This window comes from Oncorhynchus tshawytscha, linkage group LG09 (genome assembly GCF_018296145.1).
Source record: "Oncorhynchus tshawytscha isolate Ot180627B linkage group LG09, Otsh_v2.0, whole genome shotgun sequence".
In the NCBI taxonomy this organism is placed as follows: domain Eukaryota; kingdom Metazoa; phylum Chordata; class Actinopteri; order Salmoniformes; family Salmonidae; genus Oncorhynchus; species Oncorhynchus tshawytscha.
Genome location: NC_056437.1, coordinates 7915808 through 7940440, shown reverse-complemented (window position 1 = coordinate 7940440; position 24633 = coordinate 7915808). Strand labels below are relative to the sequence as shown.

Genomic DNA, 24633 nt, shown 5'->3' with positions numbered 1-24633 from the left:
TGAGGAGAACATTAAGAAAAAAAATCAATATTTAGTCCGATCTGATTTCAGATCTGTTTTCAGATAACGAGCCTTACATGTTGTGTACCCCAGGACTCAAGTATAAAGTATAAAAGGACTTGGCTCGAGAAAAAAGGACTTGAGTATGAAGGGCTGAGTTTTACGCAAGGGTCTAGGGACTCAACTCTGACTTAGAAGTTTGACTGACGAGACCTACATGTGTTCTTGATGGTTGATTTCGCCCTTGTACATCGTTAGATAAGAAAACAGACCAACAGCCAGCCAGCTATACCTAGTAATGACTCTCTTTAAGCACATATTGTTTTGATAACATCCTGAGTGGGGAACATGCATCCATCATAGACAGCTGTGTGGGAGTTCTCCGGATGCTGCCAAGGTTACTTTTTAATTTTTTTTTATACCTTTATACTTTATACTTTTTATATATTTTTTTTATTGAATACTCGATTCTGATTGGCTGAATACAGTTCTTTGTGGGAACCGCCCCTGATAACGTGTCGGGAGCCTTCTCTTCCTCCAGTTTCCTGGTATTATTACACTAACATGTAGCTACAGGGTGGAGTTGTTTATGACTTACATAACTACTCCCAAAATGGAACAGATGAACAGATGACAGATAGGTTTCCCAAACTCTGTCCTGGGGCCCCCCCCCCCCGGGCCCACGTTTTGGTTTTTGCCGTAGCACTACACAGCGGATTCAAATAATGAACCTTGATAAGAAGTTGGTTACTGGAATCAGCTGTGTAGTGCTAGGGCAAAACCAAAACGTGCACCCGGAGGGGGGCAGGACAGAGTTTGGGAAACCTTGACGTAGCCTATGACTTCATGAAGATGTCACCTGTGGGCTGTTAACCCACTGTTCCTAGACCAGTTAACCCACTGTTTCTAGACCAGTTAACCCACTGTTCCTAGACCAGTTAACCAACTGTTCCTAGGCCGTCATACCTTGTTAAATAAAGGGTTAAAAAAAAAAAAAAAAAAAAAAGAGCCCTACGACACATGAATGACCTATGACCGCTCACCTCTGGGATCCGTTGACGACACTGGGCCACCATGAAGATCACGCCCAGGAGGATGCCTAAGCCAATCAGCATAAAGGGTATGTTGACCACTATGTTGCCCTCCGCCACGATCACCTGCAGCTGTTTGGCTGATACCTCATCGATCACAATACTCTGTGGGGAGAAGAGAAGACATAAGGGGGTCATACATGCTTATGTCAAGTCATACCATGCATTATAACTGGATCATAAAGCATTATACCTGCAGGCTAAAATGTAACACGTAAGAGGTAACAGGGAAAGAGTTAAATAGCTGAGGAACGCTCAACTCTGTTCTCTTATATTGAGGCAGAGTTGAGTTATAACTGGTCAGGCGATGTGCTAACAACAACATAATCAAGTGTGTCTGTGTGCAAGACAACCTGTGATGTTCTGTTGACAAAACCACAGAGATCGTGGTGACAAAGTCACGACTTCCAGACTTGTCTCCGTGCTGCTAAGGCTGTTTGTTGATACTTGCCAACTTTTTATTTTATTTTTTACTTTTAATAAAAATATAGATTTAACACATTTACCAACGTCTTCGCCCCCCCTCAACTTTTGTCATTCAACCTTTTCACCCCGGACACTTTATGTGGACAAGGTTCTACAGGACCCCCACCAGCCGAAGCTAAGTAGTAACATTAACACTTTTCCATCGAATTGTCGCTGTACTCATATACAGGAGAACTATCGCCTTATGGTGAGGATAGCCGTGTTGCAAGCCCAGCTTCAGACGCAATCGTTAGGCAAAGGTCATTTCAGTGTAGGAAAGGATGAAACAGTGTCTGTGCCACCAGTAACTACAGATAGTAGTAGCCGGACAACTTTCTCAAGGCTTCTGGGAAGAAATGCTGTTCAGAAACTTTCAACCGGTTTTCCCCATGAAGCAACGAGTCGGAGTCAGAGGCCGAGCCTTCTCTGGTCTCTCCTCCAACCGTTACGGGGTCTGAGCCTTCTCTGGTCTCTCCTCCACCCGTTACGGGGTCTGAGCCTTCTCTGGTCTCTCCTCCAACCGTTACGGGGTCTGAGCCTTCTCTGGTCTCTCCTCCAACCGTTACGGGGTCTGAGCCTTCTCTGGGGTCTCCTCCAACCGTTACGGGGTCTGAGCCTTCTCTGGTCTCTCCTCCAACAGTTACGGGGTCTGAGCCTTCTCTGGTCTCTCCTCCAACCGTTACGGGGTCTGAGCCTTCTCTGGTCTCTCCTCCAACCGTTACGGGGTCTGAGCCTTCTCTGGTCTCTCTCCTCCACCCTGTTCTCAGGTCTCTCCTCCAACCGTTACGGGGTCTGAGCCTTCTCTGGTCTCTCCTCCAACCGTTACGGGGTCTGAGCCTTCTCAGGTCTCTCCTCCAACCGTTACGGGGTCTGAGCTGCCGAAGCCTCCCACTATTAGCTCTGACAAATTGAAAACCCTAGTCATTGGCAACTCTATTACCCGCCAGTATTAAGACTTAAAAAGAATCATCCAGCGATCATACACTGTTTACCAGGGGGCAGGGCTACCGACGTTAAGGCTAATCTGAAGATGGTGCTGGCTAAAGATAAAACTAGTGAGTGTAGAGAGTATAGAGATATTGTTATCCATGTCGGCACCAACGATGTTCGGATGAAACAGTCAGAGGTCACCAAGCGCAACATAGCTTCAGTGCGTAAATTAGCTAGAAAGATGTGTCGACATCGAGTAATTGTCTCTGGCCCCCTTCCAGTTAAGGAGAGTGATGAGCTCTACAGCAGTTTCACAACTCAATCGCTGGTTGAAAACTTTTCTGCCCCTCCCTCAATATAGCACTTGTAGATAATTGGCGCTCTTTCTGGGACTCACCCACAAACAGGACCAAGCCTGGCCTGCTGAGGAGTGACAGACTCTGTCCTAGCTGGAGTGGTGCTCTCATCTTATCAACATAGACAGGGCTCAAATTCCTCTACCACCACAATGAGACAGCCAGTGAAGTCTGCCACTAGCACAGTCAGTGAGGTCAGCTCAGCTATCCCCATTGAGACTGTCTGTGCCTTAATCTAGGTTGAGCAAAACTAAACATGACGCTGTTCGCTTTAGCAATCTCACTGGAATAAAGACCCTCCATTCCTGTCATTATTGAAAGAGATTGTGATCTCTCACATCTAAAAAAAAAGGGCCCCTTACTGTTAGATCCCTCACTTCAAAGGCAGTTATAGTCAATGAACTAATCACTGATCAAAATCTTGATGTGATTGGCCTGACTGAAACATGGCTCAAGCCTGATGAATTTACTGTGTTTAAATGAGGCCTCTCCTCCTGTTTACACTAGTTACTATATCCCCCGTACTTACCGCAAAAATAGCGGTCGATAGCAATTTCAATTTAGCCCCCCCAAAATGACTGCTTTTTCATCTTTTCAGCTTCTAGTCATGAAATCTATGCAGCCTACTCAAACACTTTTCATAGCTACTGTTTACAGGACTCCTGGGCCACATACAGCGTTCCTCACAGAGTTCCCTGAATTCCCATCGGACCTTGTAGTCATGGCAGATAATATTCTAATTTTTGGTGATTTCAATATTCACATGGAAAAGTCCACAGACCCACTCCAAATGGATTTTGGAACAATCATTGACTCAGTGGGTTTTGTCTAATATGTCTCCGGACCAAGTCATTGCCACAGTCATACCCTGGATCTAGTTTTTACCCGTGGAATAAATATTGTGGATCTGTGTTTCTCTCATCATAATCCTAAACTATCGGACCACCATCTTATTACTTTTGCAATCACAACAAATAATCTGATCAGACCTAGGATCTAAATTTAACCTTGCGTAATACCCTAGATGCAGTCGCACCCCTAAAAATAAAAAAATATTTTCCACAAGAAATTAGCTCCCTGGTATATAGAAAATACACGAGCCATGAAGCAAGCTTCAAGAAAATTGGAAAGACAGTACCGTGTAATATCGAAGAGCCCTCACTGCTGCTCGATCATCCTATTTTTCCAACCTAATTGAGGAGAATAAGAACAATCCAAAATGTATTTTTGATACTGTCGCAAAGCTAACTAAAAAGCTGCATTCCCCAAGAGAGGATTACTCACTTCAGCAAGTGAATTCATGAACTTCTTCGATGAAAATATAATTAGAAAGCAAATTACGGACTCCTCTTTGAATCTGCATATTCCTCCAAAGCTCAGATGTCCTGAGTCAGCACAACACTGCCAGGATTTAGGATTAATGGAGACACTCAAGTTTTATAATGCTGTATTTATGGACACATTGATGGAAATAGTCTTGGCCTCTAAACCTTCAGGCTGCCTACTGGACCCTATTCCAACTAAACTTCTGAAAGAGCTGCTTCCTGTGCTTGGCCCTCCTATGTTGAACACAATAAACTGCTCTCTATCCACCGGAAGTGTACCAAACTCACTAAAAGTGGCAGTATTAAAGCCTCTCTTGAAAAAGCCAAACCGTGACATATTTAACATTTTTCTTGACCCTGAAAATGTATGATAAAAAACAAAAACGGAGATGCTTTAAATCTTTATTGAACTCATCTCTTCAGTGGGTCCTATGATTGATTGTAGTCTGGCCCAGGTGTGCGAAGGTGAATGGCAAGGCACTGGAGCGAAAAACTGCCCTTGCTGTCTATGCCCAGCCGGCTCTCCTCTCTCCACTGGGATTCTCTGCCTCTGACCCGATTACGGGGACTGAGTCACTGGCTTACTAGTGCTCTTCCATGCTGTCCCTAGGAGGGGTGCGTCACTTGAGTGGGTTGAGTAACTGATTTGATTTTCCTGTCCGGTTTTGTGCCCCCTCGGGCTTGTGCGGTGAAATAGATCATTGTGGGCTATACTCAGCCTTGTCTCAGGGTAGTAGGTTGGTGGTCTGTTGATATCCCTCTAGTGGTGTTGGGGCTGTGCATTGGCAAAGTGGGTGGGGTTATATCATGCCTGGTCGGCCCAGTCTGTTATATCTGGTGTAATTCTCCCGTCTTATCTGGCGTCCTGTGTGAATTTAAGTATGCTCCCTCTTAATTCTCTCTCTCCCTCCCCTCCTGGAGGATCTGAGCCCTAGGACCATGCCTCAGGACTACCTGGCCTGAAGACTCCTTGCTGTCCCCAGTCCACCTGGTCGTGCTGCTGCTCCAGTTTCAACTGTTCTGCCTGTGGCTATGGAACCCTGACCTGTTCAACGGACGTGCTACCTGTCCCAGACCTGCTGTTTTCAACTCTCTAGAGACCGCAGGAGCGGTAGAGATACTCAATGATCGGCTATGAAAAGCCAACTGACATTTACTCCTGAGGTGCTGACCTGTTGCACCCTCTACAACCACTGTGATTATTATTATCTGACCCTGCTGGTCATCTATAAACATTTGAACAGCTTGGCCATGTTCTGTTATAATCTCCACCCGGCACAGCCAGAAGAGGACTGGCCACCCCTCATAGCCTGGTTCCTCTCTAGGTTTCTTCCTAGGTTCTGGCCTTTCTAGGGAGTTTTTCCTAGCCACCGTGCTTCTACACCTGCATTGCTTGCTGTTTGGGGTTTTAGGCTGGGTTTCTGTACAGCACTTTGTGACATCAGCTGACGTCAGAAGGGCTTTATAAATACATTTGATTGATGACTGCTGAACAATTAATCAAATGGCCACTTGTCCTGCGGTTTTCGACTCTCACTCTCACTGTACTCACTGTGACTCTCACTGTAAAAATGGCCAGCTCATCTCCCTTCCAAGACCCCAAATTTGTTTTGGTTTTCCTCGTGTTCTGAACGGACACCCTGTGGTGGTTGCTACCGGCCTAAAATCCAGACCCTACATTTTTAAAAACGTATTGTGTAGTGGTAGATGTCTACAACTGTATGTCTATGGATGTGTAGCTAGCTACAGTATGAAGCCGATCTGTGTATGGACCCAAAAACGTTTGGTATGAATAATAGTTCAGAACCTATCTATGAACTTCAGCTATCATAGTTCTTGTTTCAACTTCAAGTCTGAATGGCATTAATGAAGCCTATGGATAGAGTAGAATATAATAACTTTAATTGTGCTAAGGATACAAGTCCTATATACACATGTACTGTAGTTATTGCCACACATGAGATCCCCACATTGTAGCCTGTACATTGAATATATTCACTGATCATGTAACTCTTCCTTGGCAAATAAAGGTGTGGTTCAGGTATGAATCTCTGTGAGACATTCTTTTTCAGTCATTATCCAATACCAGGTGTATCAAAATCCATTCTTTGAATGAGGCTATGTCTGCATGTATGTATTACAATTATACACTTATTCACTGCTCCTGGGACATCAATGATTACACATTGTAACTACACAACAAACTAGTGAAGAGGCGCCCCCGGGATGCTGGCCTTCTAGGCAGAGTTCCTCTGTCCAGTGTCTGTGTTCTTTTGCCCATCTTAATCTTGAATTTTTATTGGCCAGTCTGAGATATGGCTTTTTCTTTGCAACTCTGCCTAAAAGGCCAGCATCCCGGAGTCACCTCTTCACTGTTGACGTTGAGACTGGTGTTTGTGGGTACTATTTAGTGAAGCTGCCAGTTGAGGACTTGTGAGGCATCTGTTTCTCAAACTAGACACTAATGTACTTGTCCTCTTGCTCAGTTATGCACCTCCCACTCCTCTTTCTATTGTGGGTAGAGACAGTTTGCGCTGTTCTGTGAAGGGAGTAGTACACAGCGTTGTATGAGATCTTCAGTTTCTTGGCAATTTCTCACATGGAATAGCCTTCATTTCTCAGAACAAGAATAAACTGACGAGTTTCAGAAGAAAGGTCTTTGATTCTGGCCATTTTGAGCCTGTAATTGAACCCACAAATGCTGATGCTCCAGATACTCAACTAGTCTAAAGAAGGCCAGTTTTATTGCTTCTTTAATCAGAACAACAGTTTTCAGCTGGGCTAACATATTTGCAAAATGGCTTTCTAATGATCAATTAGCCTTTAAAAATGATAAACTTGGATTAGCTAACACAATGTTCCATTGGAACACAGGAGTGATGGCTGCTGATAATGGGCCTCTGTACGCCTATGTAGATATTCCATAAAAATACAAATCTGCCGTTTCCAGCTACAATAGTCACTTACAACATTAACAATGTCTACAATATATTTCTGATCAATTCTAAAATGTGCTTTAGTTTTAAAAAACAAGGACATTTCTAAGTGACCCCAAACTTTTGAACGGTAGTACATACATATGTTTGACTAATCTGTGTTTGATGGATGCCAGGAGAACGCTACCTGCCCCAATGCATAGTGTCAACTGTTAAGTTTGGTGGAGGAGGAATAATGGTCTGGGGCTGTTTTTCATTGTTCAGGCTAGGCCCCTTGTTCCAGTGAAGGGAAATCTTAACACTACAGCATACAATGACATTCTAAACGATTCTGTGCTTCCAACTTTGTCTCAGTTTGGGGAAGGCCCTTTCCTGTTTCAGCATGACAATGCACCAAGCGAGGTCCATGCAGAAATGGTTTGTCGAAATCGTTGTGGAAGAACTTGACTGGCCAAACAGAGCCCTGATCTCAACCCCATCGAACACCTTTGGGATAAATTGTAACGCCGACTAATCACCCACAAGTCCCTGCAGCAAAGTTCCAACATCCAGTGGAAAGCCTTCCCAGAAAAGTAGAGGCTGTTGTAGCAGCAAAGGGGGTAACCAACTTCATATTACTGCCCATGATTTTGGAATGAGATGTTTGACGAACATACTTTTGGTAATCTAGCGTATCTACATAAGTTCAGCAACTGCACTCTTCTCATATTACTACTGACCTATTCAAAGCTTCCCCCTAAAAACCCCCTCTGTTCAAATATGTTTCTTAGCACTGATGAGACAGCACAAATGGTGAACCTTCTTAGTTCCCTAAAGTGACAGAGTGTTTAAGGCCTACATAAGGTGGTCATAACAAATGTTATGAAGCCTGATGCAGGAGTGGTCTGCTATTCAGTTGCCTTTGCTCCAGATAACTGGTGTAAGACTTAAGGACATTCCTGGCTAGTATCATGTTTTCTCATCTAAAATGTTCAGCATTGTTGTGAGCCATGTGTCATTCTATTTATGTTTTTGGATCAGGATTTTGTTAAACTTTGACCGAGTGGGGAACAATCGCTTATTCAGATAATTAGTTAAATCACATGCCAAACTAAAAAGAACATCAATACATTATACGAACGTGGACACCGCAAAACATATTTGAAAACAGCAGAAGGGGAACGGAACTAAATGAAGCTATATGCTGGGCTATATGCTGGGCCATCAGAGGTGTTGTCAATCTGCCAGTAGGCACAATGAAGATGCATGTAAATAGTAGATACATTGTGTGAAATAATGACCACGCCCAGCTTACCTCATTGAGATAGAGTACAGGAAACACCAGAGTCCTGATATCACCTGTTTGGCTGCAAAGAGAATGGAGGACAAAATGTTAGAACAACTTTAGAATCTAAAGCCATTGTTTGATCACGGTGAGACAAAAGGGACGTGACTTACAGACATTCCGATGTCAAATCCTAAACCTGCACCGTTGGAACTAGGAACACAAGTATTTCGCTACACCCGCAATAACATCTGCTAAATATGTGTACGTGATCAATAACATCTGCTAAATATGTGTACGTGATCAATAACATCTGCTAAATATGTGTACGTGATCAATAACATCTGCTAAATATGTGTATGTGATCAATAACATCTGCTAAATATGTGTAAGTGATCAATAACATCTGCTAAATATGTGTACGTGATCAATAACATCTGCTAAATATGTGTACGTGATCAATAACATCTGCTAAATATGTGTAAGTGATCAATAACATTGGATTTGATTTGAAACGGACCTTAACCCCAACCTGAACTTTAACCCCTAACATTGACCTAATTTTAAGCAATTGAGAAATTCAACTTTAGTTTGCCAGTCAGTCACGTCCCCTTAGTTTTTCCCTGTATGATCATTGCATGAAATCACTTTAAGAATGGACTTATATTCCGCACAATGCAAATCTATTTTCAGAATGCATTTACTCTGTTGTACTTTAAGAACCTGCTTGTTACTAGGTTTGGCCGTTATAACGTGGTATTTGGGAAAAGCCACAGGATGGTTTTTCAATACCCTCAAAACAATTTGAATATTTGTAGCGACTTAAACCTGCCGTCAACTTGTGTAATACCTTTAGGAGAAAAAGCAGATTGCGTTCCTCATTTCACCAGTCACATTATGAAGCTTACCATCGTTCCCCCCCAGTAAAGTTGAGCCAGTCACATTATGAAGCTTACCATCGTTCCCCCCCAGTAAAGTTGAGCCAGTCACATTATGAAGCTTACCATAGTCCCCCCCACATAGTAAAGTTGAGCCAGTCACATTATGAAGCTTACCATAGTTCCCCCAGTAAAGTTGAGCCTGTCACATTATGAAGCTTACCATAGTTCCCCCCCAGTAAAGTTGAGCCAGTCACATTATGAAGCTTACCATAGTTCCCCCCTAGTAAAGTTGAGCCAGTCACATTATGAAGCTTACCATAGTTCCCCCAGTAAAGTTGAGCCTGTCACATAGTAAAGTTGAGCCAGTCACATTATGAAGCTTACCATAGTTCCCCCCAGTAAAGTTGAGCCAGTCACGTGTTAGTTAGTAAATAGTACAACAGTAGAAAGAGGGAGCTGGTGAATCCATAGAGTTCTATATCTATCGGAGAGTCTCTGTGGTGCAGCACACGAGGTGATGAAACTACACATATGCAACTTACTACTAAATGTTGGGCCGTGGACATTTACAAGTGAAAGAGAACGAGGTAAATTGTGCAAATGAACAAAGTTGTGATGCATGATTTTCTGAAGGGAGAGCAGCATGTGTACGCGGAGCAGAAGAGAGAAGAAGGGAGGAGAAGAAAACACCTAGTAGGGACAAAAATGGCAGCTGTAAAGATAACTTATCCAGAGCTCTTTGACTTCTGGCAGATAGCACTGAAAATAACATCCGGTAGCCACTGGCTATGCTTGTATAACTTGATGAGCTGGATTTGCCAGTCTTCGCAATTAGTTTGTTCATTTTAACTCGTCAGCATTTAGCTAACAGTGTCTATGTGATTTCGCTATTATTAGTTTGTGCTAATTTTGGTAATAGAGGCCCAGTGGGCTTTTCTTATGATTTTAGCACCCCCTTGTGTATTATGCCGGTAATATCATAACTCCCGGGATGAGCCATTTACATTTTAAACTTAATACACTACTATAGTAAGGTGTGTTTGTCAGTGCTCATAACAAGATGAAGCCAACATCACAATCATTAGCAAGCCATTCCATACCCCATTCCCGGTTTTCCCATATTACATGTGTAGATGAGTAGCACTATGTATGTGACACCACTGAAACTGATCCACACACACACGCTCTCTCATGCATCTAAATGAATTTAACCTGAACTAACCTGTAAATCTGGTGGTAGTTAGACCAGCAGGACTAACTCGATGAATTTAACCTGAACTAACCTGTAAATCTGGTGGTAGTTAGACCAGCAGGACTAACTCAATGAATTTAACCTGAACTAACCTGTAAATCTGGTGGTAGTTAGACCAGCAGGACTAACTCGATGAATTTAACCTGAACTAACCTGTAAATCTGGTGGTAGTTAGACCAGCAGGACTAACTCAATGAATTTAACCTGAACTAACCTGTAAATCTGGTGGTAGTTAGACCAGCAGGACTAACTCGATGAATTTAACCTGAACTAACCTGTAAATCTGGTGGTAGTTAGACCAGCAGGACTAACTCGATGAATTTAACCTGAACTAACCTGTAAATCTGGTGGTAGTTAGACCAGCAGGACTAACTCGATGAATTTAACCTGAACTAACCTGTAAATCTGGTGGTAGTTAGACCAGCAGGACTAACTCAATGAATTTAACCTGAACTAACCTTTAAATCTGGTGGTAGTTAGACCAGCAGGACTAACTGGAAACAAACTGATGTTTTGTTTTATAACAAACCATCATGGAAACTCAATTAACTCAGTCTTAAAATATATATATTTTTTTAGCTAATTACTTAATTTAGTGACGAACAAGTCAGAAAAATACAAGTAAAGTAGGGGTTACGATAAGGTCCGATGAACGCATGGTGGACACCAGACCTGGGTTCAAATACTATTTGAAATCCTTTCAAATCCTTTTACTAGCTTGGCTTGATTGAGCTTGCCTGGTGCAATGGAACCAATAGAATAGTTCGCAAACCATGTCCACCTGGCACTCCAGGCTGACTAAAACAAAAGCTAAATGTTAAAAGATTTTTTAAATTATTTTTTAAAAATGTAATTGAACCCAGGTCTGATGGACCATCAGAGATAACAAGGATCCACGTGATGATACAACCAGTACGTGCATATCAAATCCTCATCACAATCAATGATGTGAGGAAAGAGCACCTGTACGGGTATACAGGGCAGAGTCAGAGTGCACTTCAGACTTACAAATACTGTTGTTCACACCCTGGTGACCATGTCAGATGTTGATGAGTTTTGACTGACCGAAGGTCACCAATGGAGTAATGATAACAGCGTAATTAACAATTCTTTAGGAAGTCTTGGCACAGTCCGTCTCTACTAAAGGCTATACGTTGTAGTTTGATGACTGTCGGCATTGTTATTGTGGTTGGAGAAAATCACTTTAATTGATTGGCAATTTAGTTTTTTTATTAAAAAAACAGGTCAGACTGGTCGGAAGAGACTACCTACAGGAAGCTTGTGTGAGCATGCTGGGGGTGTCCTGTCGGGAGGCCTAGCGATTAGAGTGTTGAGCCAGTAAACTGAAAGGTGGCGAATTCAAACCCCAGAGCCGACAAGATGAGAAATCTGTCAAGCAAGGAACTGCTCAACGGTCGCCGTTGATAATGACTGACCCTGGCCGTGACCCCACTCTCCGAGGGTGTTTCACGGGGACTTGGTATATGTATGTATGTGTGTGTGTGTGTGTGTGTGTGTGTGTGTGTGTGTGTGTGTGTGTGTGTGTGTGTGTGTGTGTGTGTGTGTGTGTGTGTGTGTGTGTGTGTGTGTGTGTGTGTGTGTGTGTGTGTGTGTGTGTGTGTGTGTGTGTGTGTGTGTGTGTGTGTGTGTGTGTGTGTGTGTGTGTGTGTGTGTGTATGTGTATGTATGTATGTATGTATGTATGTATGTATGTATGTATGTATGCATGCATATGCATGCATGCATGCATGTATATATACATACATACATACATACATACATACATACATACATACATACATACATACATACATATGTATATAAATAACACATTTCCAATTCACACATGTATATAAATATGGTACGTGTGAAATATTTTAGGCTACATCTAAAAGGCTTGAAAAAAAAAGTACCACTCAGCCAGGGTCTGCATTCTGGCCCCATACCTTGTTAAATGTTGGGTATGCTTTCTGGTATGCATACATGACTTATCTATAGAGTCAATAGGTGGGTGGGGGTTGTTAGCTCACACTCAGTGAAAACGCCAAATGACTAAGAAGGCAATTTGGTTTACTCACATCCCCTTAGTGCAATCTCAACCACAGACCTCCCAGTAATGCTCAAGGTTAAATTCAAGTAAGTACAGAATACACATGGTATACATCGTCCAATGAAATGCTTACTTGCAAGTTCCTTTGAGGTCTTTCTGGGGTCAAATTGGGGTCATTTTGTTCCTCTACTAATATGGCATTTATAATATCCTACATGTTGTTTCTTGTACATTGGGGGGGCTGGAGTCATTAGTTTCCAACACTGTTCCGTAATCTGGGATATATTTAGTGGGATATATTTACTTCCTCCCCCTCTCCTCTGTCAAAAGTCCATCTGTTGCAGTAACTGCACTTGGCAAGGACACACACCACACTGCTCGCACACATACACACAATGCTTGTTCACACACAGGATCTGCTGTAACTAGCTAACTAGTGTGTTTAAACAGTGTAACTGATCACTAAATTGGGCCACAGCAGATGAGGACGTCTGACATACAAGTTTCACTTCTCTCGCCACAAAGATTTATACAAAATAAATAAACATTTGTTTTTTTTTTGTTTTTTTTATTTTTAAAGCTGAGAAATAGATTAGGAAAACTTTATATTTAAAGAGATTCTCTGCTACTTTTGTATACTTTCCAGCCAGTAGTTCTGAAAGTAGCAAAAAGCGGTCCCCGAAAATTGCCTCCTATGTCACGTCTCTCTCTCCCCCTCTGTTGGGCCTGCCCTGTAACCTCATTGGATAACGCTGGCCAGGCCTTTTGCTGTCACTCAAATTAGAGGGACTGAAGTTCATTGGCTAGAACTCAAGATTACTAGGGGGCTGTAGAGAAAATGGTACGACACATCTTCAAGAAAACAGGCTCTTTCAAAATAGGCATTTTGTGGCTAATCGAGGCAAGCCAGTAATTCTGCTCATAGATTACGCACGTACGAAATACACAGACGCATACAGCCAAACGCAGGAGGTTTAATTTAAAATATATATATATATATAATATAACAATAAAACTTAATTGCGAAAGTACCGGACCATGTCATTAAATGTCATTAAACTGTTTATCATATCTTACAGGTGATAATATCTGATAAACAGGAGGGATCACAAAACACTGTTTAAAACACTGAGAAAGGAGATAGCAGGCTTCTAGGGGGTGTTCGGTACGAGACCTCTGTTCCGTCCTCACTATGAACCTCATTGATTACATTAAAAAAAAGTTGAACAAAATATTAAACTCTAGCCCTATAGCCTATGCCTACACTGCATTGAGGGCCTATGCCCTTTTGAGTAAATCTGACCTCAAAACAGCTCAGCTATTCTGTTAAAACAACTACATCCGGGTTCCCCAACTAGCGACCCGCGGGTGATTTTATTTAACAAAATCTATATCTTAAAAAAAAAAAAAATGGTTTGATGTAAAAGATTGGAAAAACACCAGCAAATCAGCTCCAAGTGATTTTACATTTTGGAAATCTGTACCAAAGTAATCCCACACATGAGAGAGAGAGAGAGAGAGAGATACTGTATGTGATCGTATACAAAGGTAAGGAAGGTTTGACATTGTGTTTTAGTAAAAATATATCCTTTTGGGCTTCTTGCAGTAAATTTGCTGTCTACAAATTATTTGTAATTATGTTCAGACACACCCCCCACCCCAGAAAAATAGTTCCGCTGCTGAATCTAGTAGTTCCCTGAACGAGCCTATGCTCACGTTGTAATCAAAATTCAAAACTTAACTGGTGCATTTCAAACTGTTATACATTTATACAAATCTGTTTTTGCTTTGTCATCATGGGGTATTGTGTGTAGATTGATTAGGGGGGAACTATTTAATCAATTTTAGAATAAGGCTGCAACGTGACAAAATGTGGGAAAAGAATCAAGCATTGTATATGTTCACCTGCCTGGGAAATTAGTTGTTGGCTAAATATGGTACAAAGATATTTTACCAAGTGTACTGAGTGTACTGACACTTATGATTTTGGTGTACATTGTACCTGTTCAAATTAAAGTGTGAGAGTCAAATGTGAAGATATAACCGTTAGGGAATGGTTTGGTTTGAGATAGTCTTTGCTTACCTAAACACAGGAATCTTCTCCACGAACACATTCACTTGAAGTCTCTTAGCAGCCTGAAGTACGATGCCTGTAAGCTGTGGAAACAAATCAGGGTTATGAATTAATACTTCTTAGGTTGCCTATTCTATTAGACCACTGAACGCGAACAGTCAGTATCTGAATAATGTGTGTGAAATGCTCGATAATGTAAGTCATATCAACAGAGGTATATTTTCTGGGTGACCTAAATATTGACTGGTTTTCATCAAGCTGCCCACTCAAGAAGCTTCAAACTGTAACCAGTTCAGTTTGAAATCCCCTGGTTCAGGTTGTCAGTCAACCTACCAGGGTATTTACAAACAGCACATGAATGAAATCATCCACATGTATTGATTACATATTTACTAATGCTGCAGAAATGTCCTCTAAAGCAGTATCCACACCCATCGGATCTAGTGATCATAATATGGTAGCAATATGTATGAAAACCAAAGTTCCAAAGGTTGGGCCTAATATAGTGTCAGAGATCATACCAGAGGTTCTGTAGTGATTAATGTGAGGAGCAACCATATGGCACATTTTTCTTCCAGTTATTGATAAGCATGCACCTGTTAAGAAACTGTCTGTTAGAACTGCTAAATCCCTGTGGATTTATGACGAGGGACGAGGAAAAAGGAATGACAAATAAGTCTGGATGCACAGACTCCTGGCAAACATACTGTAAATTGAGAACTTATGTGAATAAACCAAAGAAGAAAAAGTAAAATTACATTCAAGACGATTCTGTGCTTCCAACTTTGTGGCAATAGACCCTTTCCTGATTTAGCATGGCATTGCCCCCGTGCACAAAGCAAGGTCCATGCAGAAATGGTTTGTCCAGATCGGTGTGGAAGAACTTGACTGGCCTGCACAGAGTTCTGACCTCAACCCCATCGAACACCTTTGGGATTAATTGGAACACCGACTGCAAGCCAGGCCTAATCGCCCAACATCAGTGCCCGACCTCACTAATGCTCGTGGCTGAATGGAAGCAAGTCCCCGCAGTAAAGTTCCAACATCTAGTGGAAAGCCTTCCCAGAAGACTGGAGGCTGTTATAGCAGCAAAGGGAGGACCATCTCCATATTAATACCCATGATCTTAGAATGAGATGTTCAACGAGCTGGTGTCCACATACTTTTGGTCATGTAGTGTATTTCGAAACTATAAGCATTATATTTGGGAGAAAAATAAAAATCACTCACTAAACCCCATCTAAATCTGGTAATGAATAATGTGGCAGTTAAGAGACTAAACTTGGTAAATCCAGATTGGAAACTGACATGGTCAAAACATGACGCAACGGCTGCTAAGATGGGGATAGGTCCGACCTGCTAAGATGGGGATAGGTCCGACCTGCTAAGATGGGGACAGGTCCGACCTGCTAAGATGGGGACAGGTCCGACCTGCTAAGATGGGGACAGGTCCGACCTGCTAAGATGGGGACAGGTCCGACCTGCTAAGATGGGGACAGGTCCGACCTGCTAAGATGGGGACAGGTCCGACCTGCTAAGATGGGGACAGGTCCGACCTGCTAAGATGGGGACAGGTCCGACCTGCTAAGATGGGGACAGGTCCGACCTGCTAAGATGGGGACAGGTCCGACCTGCTAAGATGGGGACAGGTCCGACCTGCTAAGATGGGGACAGGTCCGACCTGCTAAGATGGGGACCGGTCCGACCTGCTAAGATGGGGACCGGTCCGACCCGACCTGCTAAGATGGGGATAGGTCCGACCTGCTAAGATGGGGATAGGTCCGACCTGCTAAGATGGGGATAGGTCCGACCTGCTAAGATGGGGATAGGTCCGACCTGCTAAGATGGGGATAGGTCCGACCTGCTAAGATGGGGATAGGTCCGACCTGCTAAGATGGGGATAGGTCCGACCTGCTAAGATGGGGATAGGTCCGACCGTGATAAAGCGCTGCTCTGGTTTCTCGACATCACATTCAACAAAACAAGTCCTACAGGCCCTAGTTTTATCACACCTGGACTACTGCCCAGTTATATTGTCAAGGGCAGCAAAGAGGGAAATACACAACAAATTCCAGTTGGCCCAGAACAGAGCAGTACGACTGGCCATTAAATATACAAGGAGGGCTAATATCAATAACATATAAACTCAGCAACAAAAGAAACATCCCTTTTTCAGGACCCTGTCTTTCAAAGATAATTCGAAAAAAAATCTAAATAACTTCACTGATCTTCATTGTAAAGGGTTTAAACACTGTTTCCCATGCTTGTTCAATGAACCAGAAACAATTAATGAACATGCACCTGTGGAACAGTTAAGACACTAACAGCTTACAGACTGTAGGCAATTATGGTCACAGTTATGAAAACTTAGGACACTAGAGGACTTTCTACTGAAAAACACCAAAAGAAAGATGCCCAGAGTCCCTGCTTATCTGCGTGAACATGCCTTAGGCATGCTGCAAGGAGGCATGAGGACTGCAGATGTGGCCAGGACAATAAATTGCTATGTCTGTACTGTAAGACGCCTAAGACAGAGCTACAAGGAGACAGGACGGACAGCCGATCGTCTTCGCAGTGGCAGACCACGTGTAACAACACCTGCACAGGATCAGTACACCCGAAATTCACAAATGCAGGACAGGTACAGGATGGCAACAACAACTGCCCGAGTTACACCAGGAACGTGCAATCTTAATGCTCAGACTGTCCACAATAGGCTGAGAGAGGCTGGACTGAGGGCTTGTAGGCCTGTTGTAAGGCAGGTCTTCATCAGACATCACCTGCAACAACATCGCCTATGGGCACAAACCCACCGTCGCTGGACCAGACAGGACTGGCAAAAAGTGCTCATCACTGATGAGACGCGGTTTTGTCTCACCAGGGGTGATGGTCGGATTCGCATTTATTGTCGAAGGAATGAGCGTTACACCGAGGCCTGTACTCTGGAGCGGGATCGATCTGGTGGAGGGTCCGTCATGGTCTGGGGCGGTGTGTCACAGCATCATCGGACTGAACTTGCTGTCAATCTCAACGCTGTGCGTTACAGGGAAGACACCCTCCTCCCTCATGTGGTACCCTTCCTGCAGGCTCATCCTGACATGACCTTCCAGCATGACAATGCCACCAGCCATACTGCTCGTTCTGTGTGTGATTTCCTGCAAGACAGGAATGTCAGTGTTCTGCCATGGCCAGCGAAGAGCCCGGATCTCAATCCCATTGAGCACGTCTGGGACCTGTTGGATCAGAGGGTGATGGCTAGGGCTATTTCCCCCCAGAAATGTCCAGTAACTTGCAGGTGCCTTGGTGGAAGAGTGGGGTAACATCTCACAGCAAGAACTGGCAAATTCGGTGCAGTCCATGAGGAGGAGATGCACTGCGGTACTTAATGCAGCTGGTGGCCACACCAGATACTGACTGTTACTTTTGATTTTGACCACCCCCTTTGTTCAGGGACACATTATTCCATTTCCGTTAGTCACATGTCTGTGGAAGTTGTTCAGTTTGTGCCTCAGTTGTTGAATCTTGTTATGTTCATACAAATATTTACACATATTAAGTTTGCTGAAAATAAATGCAGTTAACAGTGAGAGGAGGTTTCCTTTTATGCTGAGTTTGTGTTAATCTCTCCTGGCTCAAAGTAGAAGACAGATTGACTGCAACACTATTTGTCTTTGTGAGAGGTATTGACGTGTTGAAAGAACAGAACTGTCTGTTCAAACAGCTAACATACAGCTACATACCCTCCACAAGACATTCCACCAGGGGTCTCTTCACAGTTCCTAAGTCCATAACAGAGGCTCGGAAACACACAGAAATATACACGGAACTCTTCCAAATCAGGTAACTCAAGCTAGCAAAATGTTATTTAAAGATAGGGTTAGGTACTTGGGTTAGCAGTGTGGTTAGGGTTCAAATCTGATGTTATGTCTATGTGGTTGTTTCAGCTAGTGACCACTCTGCAGAACAAGACGAAAAATGCTTACCTGCGTTAAAATGGCTAACAACTACTGCTCTCCCAGACTATCCACACGGACTTTATGCCCATCCACAGGTCTCTACCCACTCAGACAATAATCACTGATTAGTATTAGTATTCATCTGGGCTCCTGAGTGGCGCAGCGGTCTAAGGCACTGCATCTCAGTGCTAGAGGCGTCATTATAGACCCTGATTTGATACCAGGACGTATCACAACTGCTCATGATTGGGAGTCCCATGGGACGGTGCTCAATTGGCCCAGCGTTGTTGGGGTTTGGTCGGGGTAGGCCGTCATTGTAAATAAGAATTTGTTCTTAATTGACTTACCTAGTAAAATAAAGGTAAAATACAATGGGAAAAGAAAATGCTACTGGTCACTATTACTCCTGTTTAGATGTATATATTACCATAAGTATTTATAAATTACTGTTTAGATGTATATATTACCATAAGTATTTATACATTCCTAGTACCAGTCACTTTATATGGTTAAACCAGCATCGACCAATTTAGTACAACACATTGTGTACACTATAAAATGTACAATATGTGTGTGTGTGTGTGTTTCAAAGTTTATTTGCCACGTACACAAGATACAACAGGTGTAAAACAGCACAGTGAAATTATTACCTTGAGAGCTCTTTCCCAACAAAACAATAATGATATAATGATAATAATGATAACAAATTTGATGAAGAATTAAAACCATCACAAGAACTACGATGAGAGTTAAAGAAACAGGAAGTATATACAGGTCAGTGCCAGTACCTTATACAACGTATTGTTGTATATTATTATATATTTTTATGATGTTGGTGGCTGGTAGCCTAGCAGTTAGAGCGTTGGGACAGTAACTGAGGCGACAGCGTGAAAAATAAATCTTTGTTCCTGTAGCAGTTGCCGTAGAAGCAGCATAATAAAAACCTACATTAAAAACAAAGCATCACAACTTAGGCTCCCGAGTGGCGCAGCGTCACTACAGACCCTGGTTCAATTCCAGGCTGTATTACAACCGCCCGTGATTGGGAGTCCCATAGGGCGGCGTACAATTGGCCCAACGTCGTCCGGGTTTGGCCATCATTGTAAATAAGAAAGTTCTTTAACTGGCTTGCCTAGTTATATATAAAACATATATTTTAAAACAAGATATATTAGGCAAAAATGTGTTTATATATTATGGGCCTGTTTCCCAGAAACATAGGGCTCTGTTTAAAGGTAGTACACACACACACACACACACACACACACACACACACACACACACACACACACACATATATATATATATATATATATATATATATATATATATATATATATATATATATATATATATATATATATATATATATATATATATATATATATATATATATATATATATATATATATATATATATATATATATATATATATATAGGGTGTCATTTCTGACACAAGCAGAACATTACAAGAAACCAACAACACCCACCCAGCTCTAACTAGTCTGCCCTGCAGGGGTAGGTTAGTCAGCATCTCAAATTGCACCCCATTCCTTATATAAGGCCAATAGAGCACTGGTCAAAAGTAGTGCACTATATAGGGAATAGCATTCCATAGGGCTCTGGTCTAAAGTAGTACACTATATAGGGAATAGGGTTCCATAGGGCTCTGGTCTAAAGTAGTACACTATATAGGGAATAGGGTTCTTTTGGGCTCTGGTCAAAAGTAGTGCACTATATAGGGAATAGGGTTCCATAGGGCTCTGGTCTAAAGTAGTACACTATATAGGGAATAGGGTTCTATATATAGGGCTCTGATCTAAAGTAGTGCACTATATAGGGAATAGGGTTCCATAGGGCTCTAATCTAAAGTAGTGCACTATATATAGGGATAGGGTGCCATTTTGGGACACAACCCTAGTCTCTTATCTTTAGTGTCTCTACGCCTGGTACTAAGCCACTCCAACTGCACCACAAACAGCTCTATAAACAACAGCTTATCAACAGGAAGGACTTTATACACACTGCCTCTGACTGGCCTTGGCTCAGGAAGAGCACTGGGTCGTGTTCATTAGTGCACACCGTTGCAAAACATTTTGCAATGAAAAACCAAGCTTTTCTTACTGGCTAGATTTAGGTAGTTACTGTAATTTGTCTCCTGAGCATCATAGTATATGTGTGTGTCCACTTTGTGTGAATTAGTGAGATTATCCTTCTGTTGTAAAAAATTTAAAAAAAAATGATCCTTGTATCACCCAGAATAAAATGCTCTGAAAAGTATGACCTGTTCTACTGAAGTGGTAATAGTGTTCCCTCTAGTGGTCAAACTGAAAACATGCAGATGCCAGAGGTAAGGTACTTTTGGCAAAAGGTTATACACAAAACAAAAATTTAAAACGCAATATGTAAAGTGTTGGTCCCATGTTCCATGAGCTGAAATAAAAGATCCCAGAAATGTTCCATAGGCACAAAAGGCTTATTTCTATCAAATTCTGTGCACAAATGTGTTTACATCCCTGTTCGTGAGTATTTGTCCTTTGCCAAGATAATCCATCCACCTGACAGGTGTGGCATATGAAGCTGATTAAACAGCATTACACAGGTGCACCTTGCGCCGGGGACAATAAAAGGCCACTAAAATGTGCAGTTGTGTCACAACGCAATGCCACAGATGTCTCAAGTTTTGAGGGAGAGTGCAAATGGCATGCAGACTGCAGGAATGTCCACCAGAGCTGTTGCCAGAGAACGTTTATTTCTCTACCATAAGCCGCCTCCAACATTATTTTAGACAATTTGGCAGCACATCCAACTGGCCTCACACACAGATCACGTGTAACCACGTCAGCCCACGTCCTCCCCACATCCGGCTTCTTCTCCCAGGGGATTGTCTGAGTCCAGCCATCTGAACATCTGATGAAACTGTGGGTTTGCACAAGCAAAGAATTTCTGCACAAAAAACGTCTCAGGGAAGCTAATCTGTGTGCTCGTCGTCCTCACCAGGGTCTTGACCTGACTGGTGTCTTAACCAACTTCAGTGGTCAAATGCTTACATTCTCTTGGCCACTGGCACGCTGGAGAACTGTGCTCTTCACGGATGAATCCAGGTTTCAACTGCACGGGCAGATGACAGACGTGTGGGCGAGCGGTTTGCCGATGTCAACGTTGTGAACAGAGTGCCCCATGGTGGCGGTGGGGTTATGGTATGGGGCAGGCATAAGCTACGGACAACCAACACAATGACAATTTCAATGTACAGAGATACCGTGACGAGATCCTGAGGCCCATTGTCGTGCCATTCATCCGCCACCTCATGTTTCAGCCTCATAATGCACAGCCCTGTTGTAAGGATCTGTACACAATTCCTGGAAGCGGAAAATGTCCCAGTTCTCCAATGGCCTGCATACTCACCAGACATGTCACCCATTGAGCATGTTTGGGATGCTCTGGATCGACGTGTATGACAGCGTGTTCCAGTTCTCGTCAATATCCAGCAACTTCGCACACCCACTGAAGAGGAGTGGGACAACATTCCACAGGCCACAATCAACAGCCTGATCAACTCTATGTGAAGGAGATGTTTCACGCTGCAGGAGGCAAAATGGTGGTCACACCAGATACTGACTGGTTTTCTGATCCACACCCCTACTTTTTTATTTTTTACTATTTTTAAAGGTATCTGTGACCAACAGATGCATATCTGTATTCCCAGTGATGTGATAATCCATAGATTAGGGCCTAATGAAATGATTTAAATTGACTGATTTCCTTATATGAACTGTAACTCGGTAAAAATATTTGAAATTGTTACATGTTGCATTTATATTTTTGTTCAGTTTACATACCGGGTTGATATCTATGATGGTTTCGTGTTGCTCCTTGTTTGGTTTCATCCCGAAGATGTCTTTGACAAACTTCTCATCTGCCTGGTAGAAGTGTGGAGAAGACATGACGATCGGAGCATCTAGGATGTGAAATATGATACAACATTGAGATGACGTTTTTTTCCCACCTCATTGGGTTAATAATGGACCTCAGACAGATGATGGTTTGAATCCATATGGTTACAGTCCTGACTAGGAGTAGCTCAGTTGATAAGAGTGTGGCATTGCCTAGTACCGACAAGGTTGCGGGTTCAACCCCCGTAGGGATCACATAAAAAACATATGCACTCAATGTATAAAATTGAGTGCCAAGTGGCACAGAAAAGACATTGTATATTATTACCTTGTTTGCAGGCACTGACTTGGAGCACGCCAGAGCCCAGACAGTTCCCTGGTGGGGAACAGAAACCAGCGTTCTCTGTTGTGTTGGCAAATACCTTGCTGGGTGGAGAGAACCTGTAGCCTGGGACGCCCATCACACTGATCTCCTCCTCATAGATGGCATAGATAGATCTGACAAAGAGGACAATGAACAGAGCACAGATTAATCTACTGTGAAAGAGGAGATACATAAATGTTTACAAACACATGGAGTTCTGGGTTCAGTAATTACAGGAGTGTTAGTGGAATGTAAACCTCATTAAAAGCATTCTGAAACATGAAAGCTATTGAGAGAAGTAACTTTGTTGGGACAACTCTGTACAGACTGTCCTGTGAAACCAGAACTTGATTTAAAAAATAGATATTTTACCAGGCAAGTCAGTTAAGAACAAATTCTTATTTTCAATGACGGCCTACCGAGGAACAGTGGGTTAACTGCCTTGTTCAGGGGCAGAAGGACAGATTTTTACCTTGACAGCTCGGGGATTCGATCTAGCAACCTTTCAGTTACTAGTCCAACGCTCTAACCACTAGGCTACCTGCCGCCTCCACGCTCTAACCACTAGGCTACCTGCCGCCTCCACGCTCTAACCACTAGGCTACCTGCCGCCTCCACGCTCTAACCACTAGGCTACCTGCCGCCTCCACGCTCTAACCACTAGGCTACCTGCCGCCTCCACGCTCTAACCACTAGGCTACCTGCCGCCTCCACGCTCTAACCACTAGGCTACCTGCCGCCTCCACGCTCTAACCACTAGGCTACCTGCCGCCTCCACGCTCTAACCACTAGGCTACCTGCCGCCTCCACGCTCTAACCACTAGGCTACCTGCCGCCTCTACGCTCTAACCACTAGGCTACCTGCCGCCTCCACGCTCTAACCACTAGGCTACCTGCCGCCTCCACGCTCTAACCACTAGGCTACCTGCCGCCTCTACGCTCTAACCACTAGGCTACCTGCCGCCTCTACGCTCTAACCACTAGGCTGCCTGCCGCCTCATTTAATGCTTTTCGACTTGTCCCCAAATTAATGTCATTGGTTCAGAGTTCGTTTTGATATTTTAACCTGCGTGTCGTGATCGCGTTTGGCGTAGGGGGACAAAATAAATGTGCGCGCGATGGTTTGGGTTCCGTGTAATAAATCCATGTAATATAGCCTACACCATCACAATAAATCTATTATTTATTTTAGACAGGTCTAAAGGAACATGATATGAAGAAAATGTAGTCTATTTCAGAAGAACAGAATACTCTTGAGTTGTCCTCATGTTAGGCCCTGATCTGGCTATGCCATATGGCTGTGAGCTATATTATACCCTGACGAAGACAGCTCGTCGGTTATTAGGTTATTATTAGGTTATTATTGCATCTGAGCTCTCCCCTTTTCTTTTTAATGTGGGATACACTAGTTCATTTAACAGACAAGACTTGCTTAGAAATCCGTGGTATTATTTTATAGCATAAATAAAACTGAATAAAAATAGAAATAAAAATATTTTCTCCAAACCATTTGAGTGCACACGTGGCTATTCTGTATTAAGGGTTAACAAAGGAATAGGTCCCCCTATATGCTTTATTTCGAGTTATTTATGCAACTTTAGTTGTGATACAAAAAGTTGGGCTATTATGTTTTGATATTTTTTTTCTCTCTCCCCAATTTCGATCTTGTCTCATCGCTGCAACTCCCCAACGGGCTCGGGAGAGGCGAAAGGTTGAGTCATGCGTCCTCCCAAACGTGACCCGCCAAACCGCGCGTCTTAACACCCGTCCACTTAACCTGGACGCCAGCCTA

At 42.9% G+C, this 24633-nt stretch overlaps 1 protein-coding gene across 1 annotated transcript in view; it reads right to left on the bottom strand.

Moving 5' to 3' along the window:
* Positions 1-24633, bottom strand: part of scarb2c (scavenger receptor class B, member 2c) — a 40898-nt gene that overhangs the window by 2731 nt on the left and 13534 nt on the right. The window contains exons 7-11 of the mRNA XM_024430822.2: positions 22806-22975; positions 22424-22542; positions 14634-14707; positions 8398-8449; positions 1044-1196 (exon numbers count right to left, since the gene is read on the bottom strand). Coding sequence (XP_024286590.1) covers positions 1044-1196; positions 8398-8449; positions 14634-14707; positions 22424-22542; positions 22806-22975 — 568 coding nt within the window. The remainder of the gene's footprint in view (positions 1-1043; positions 1197-8397; positions 8450-14633; positions 14708-22423; positions 22543-22805; positions 22976-24633) is intronic.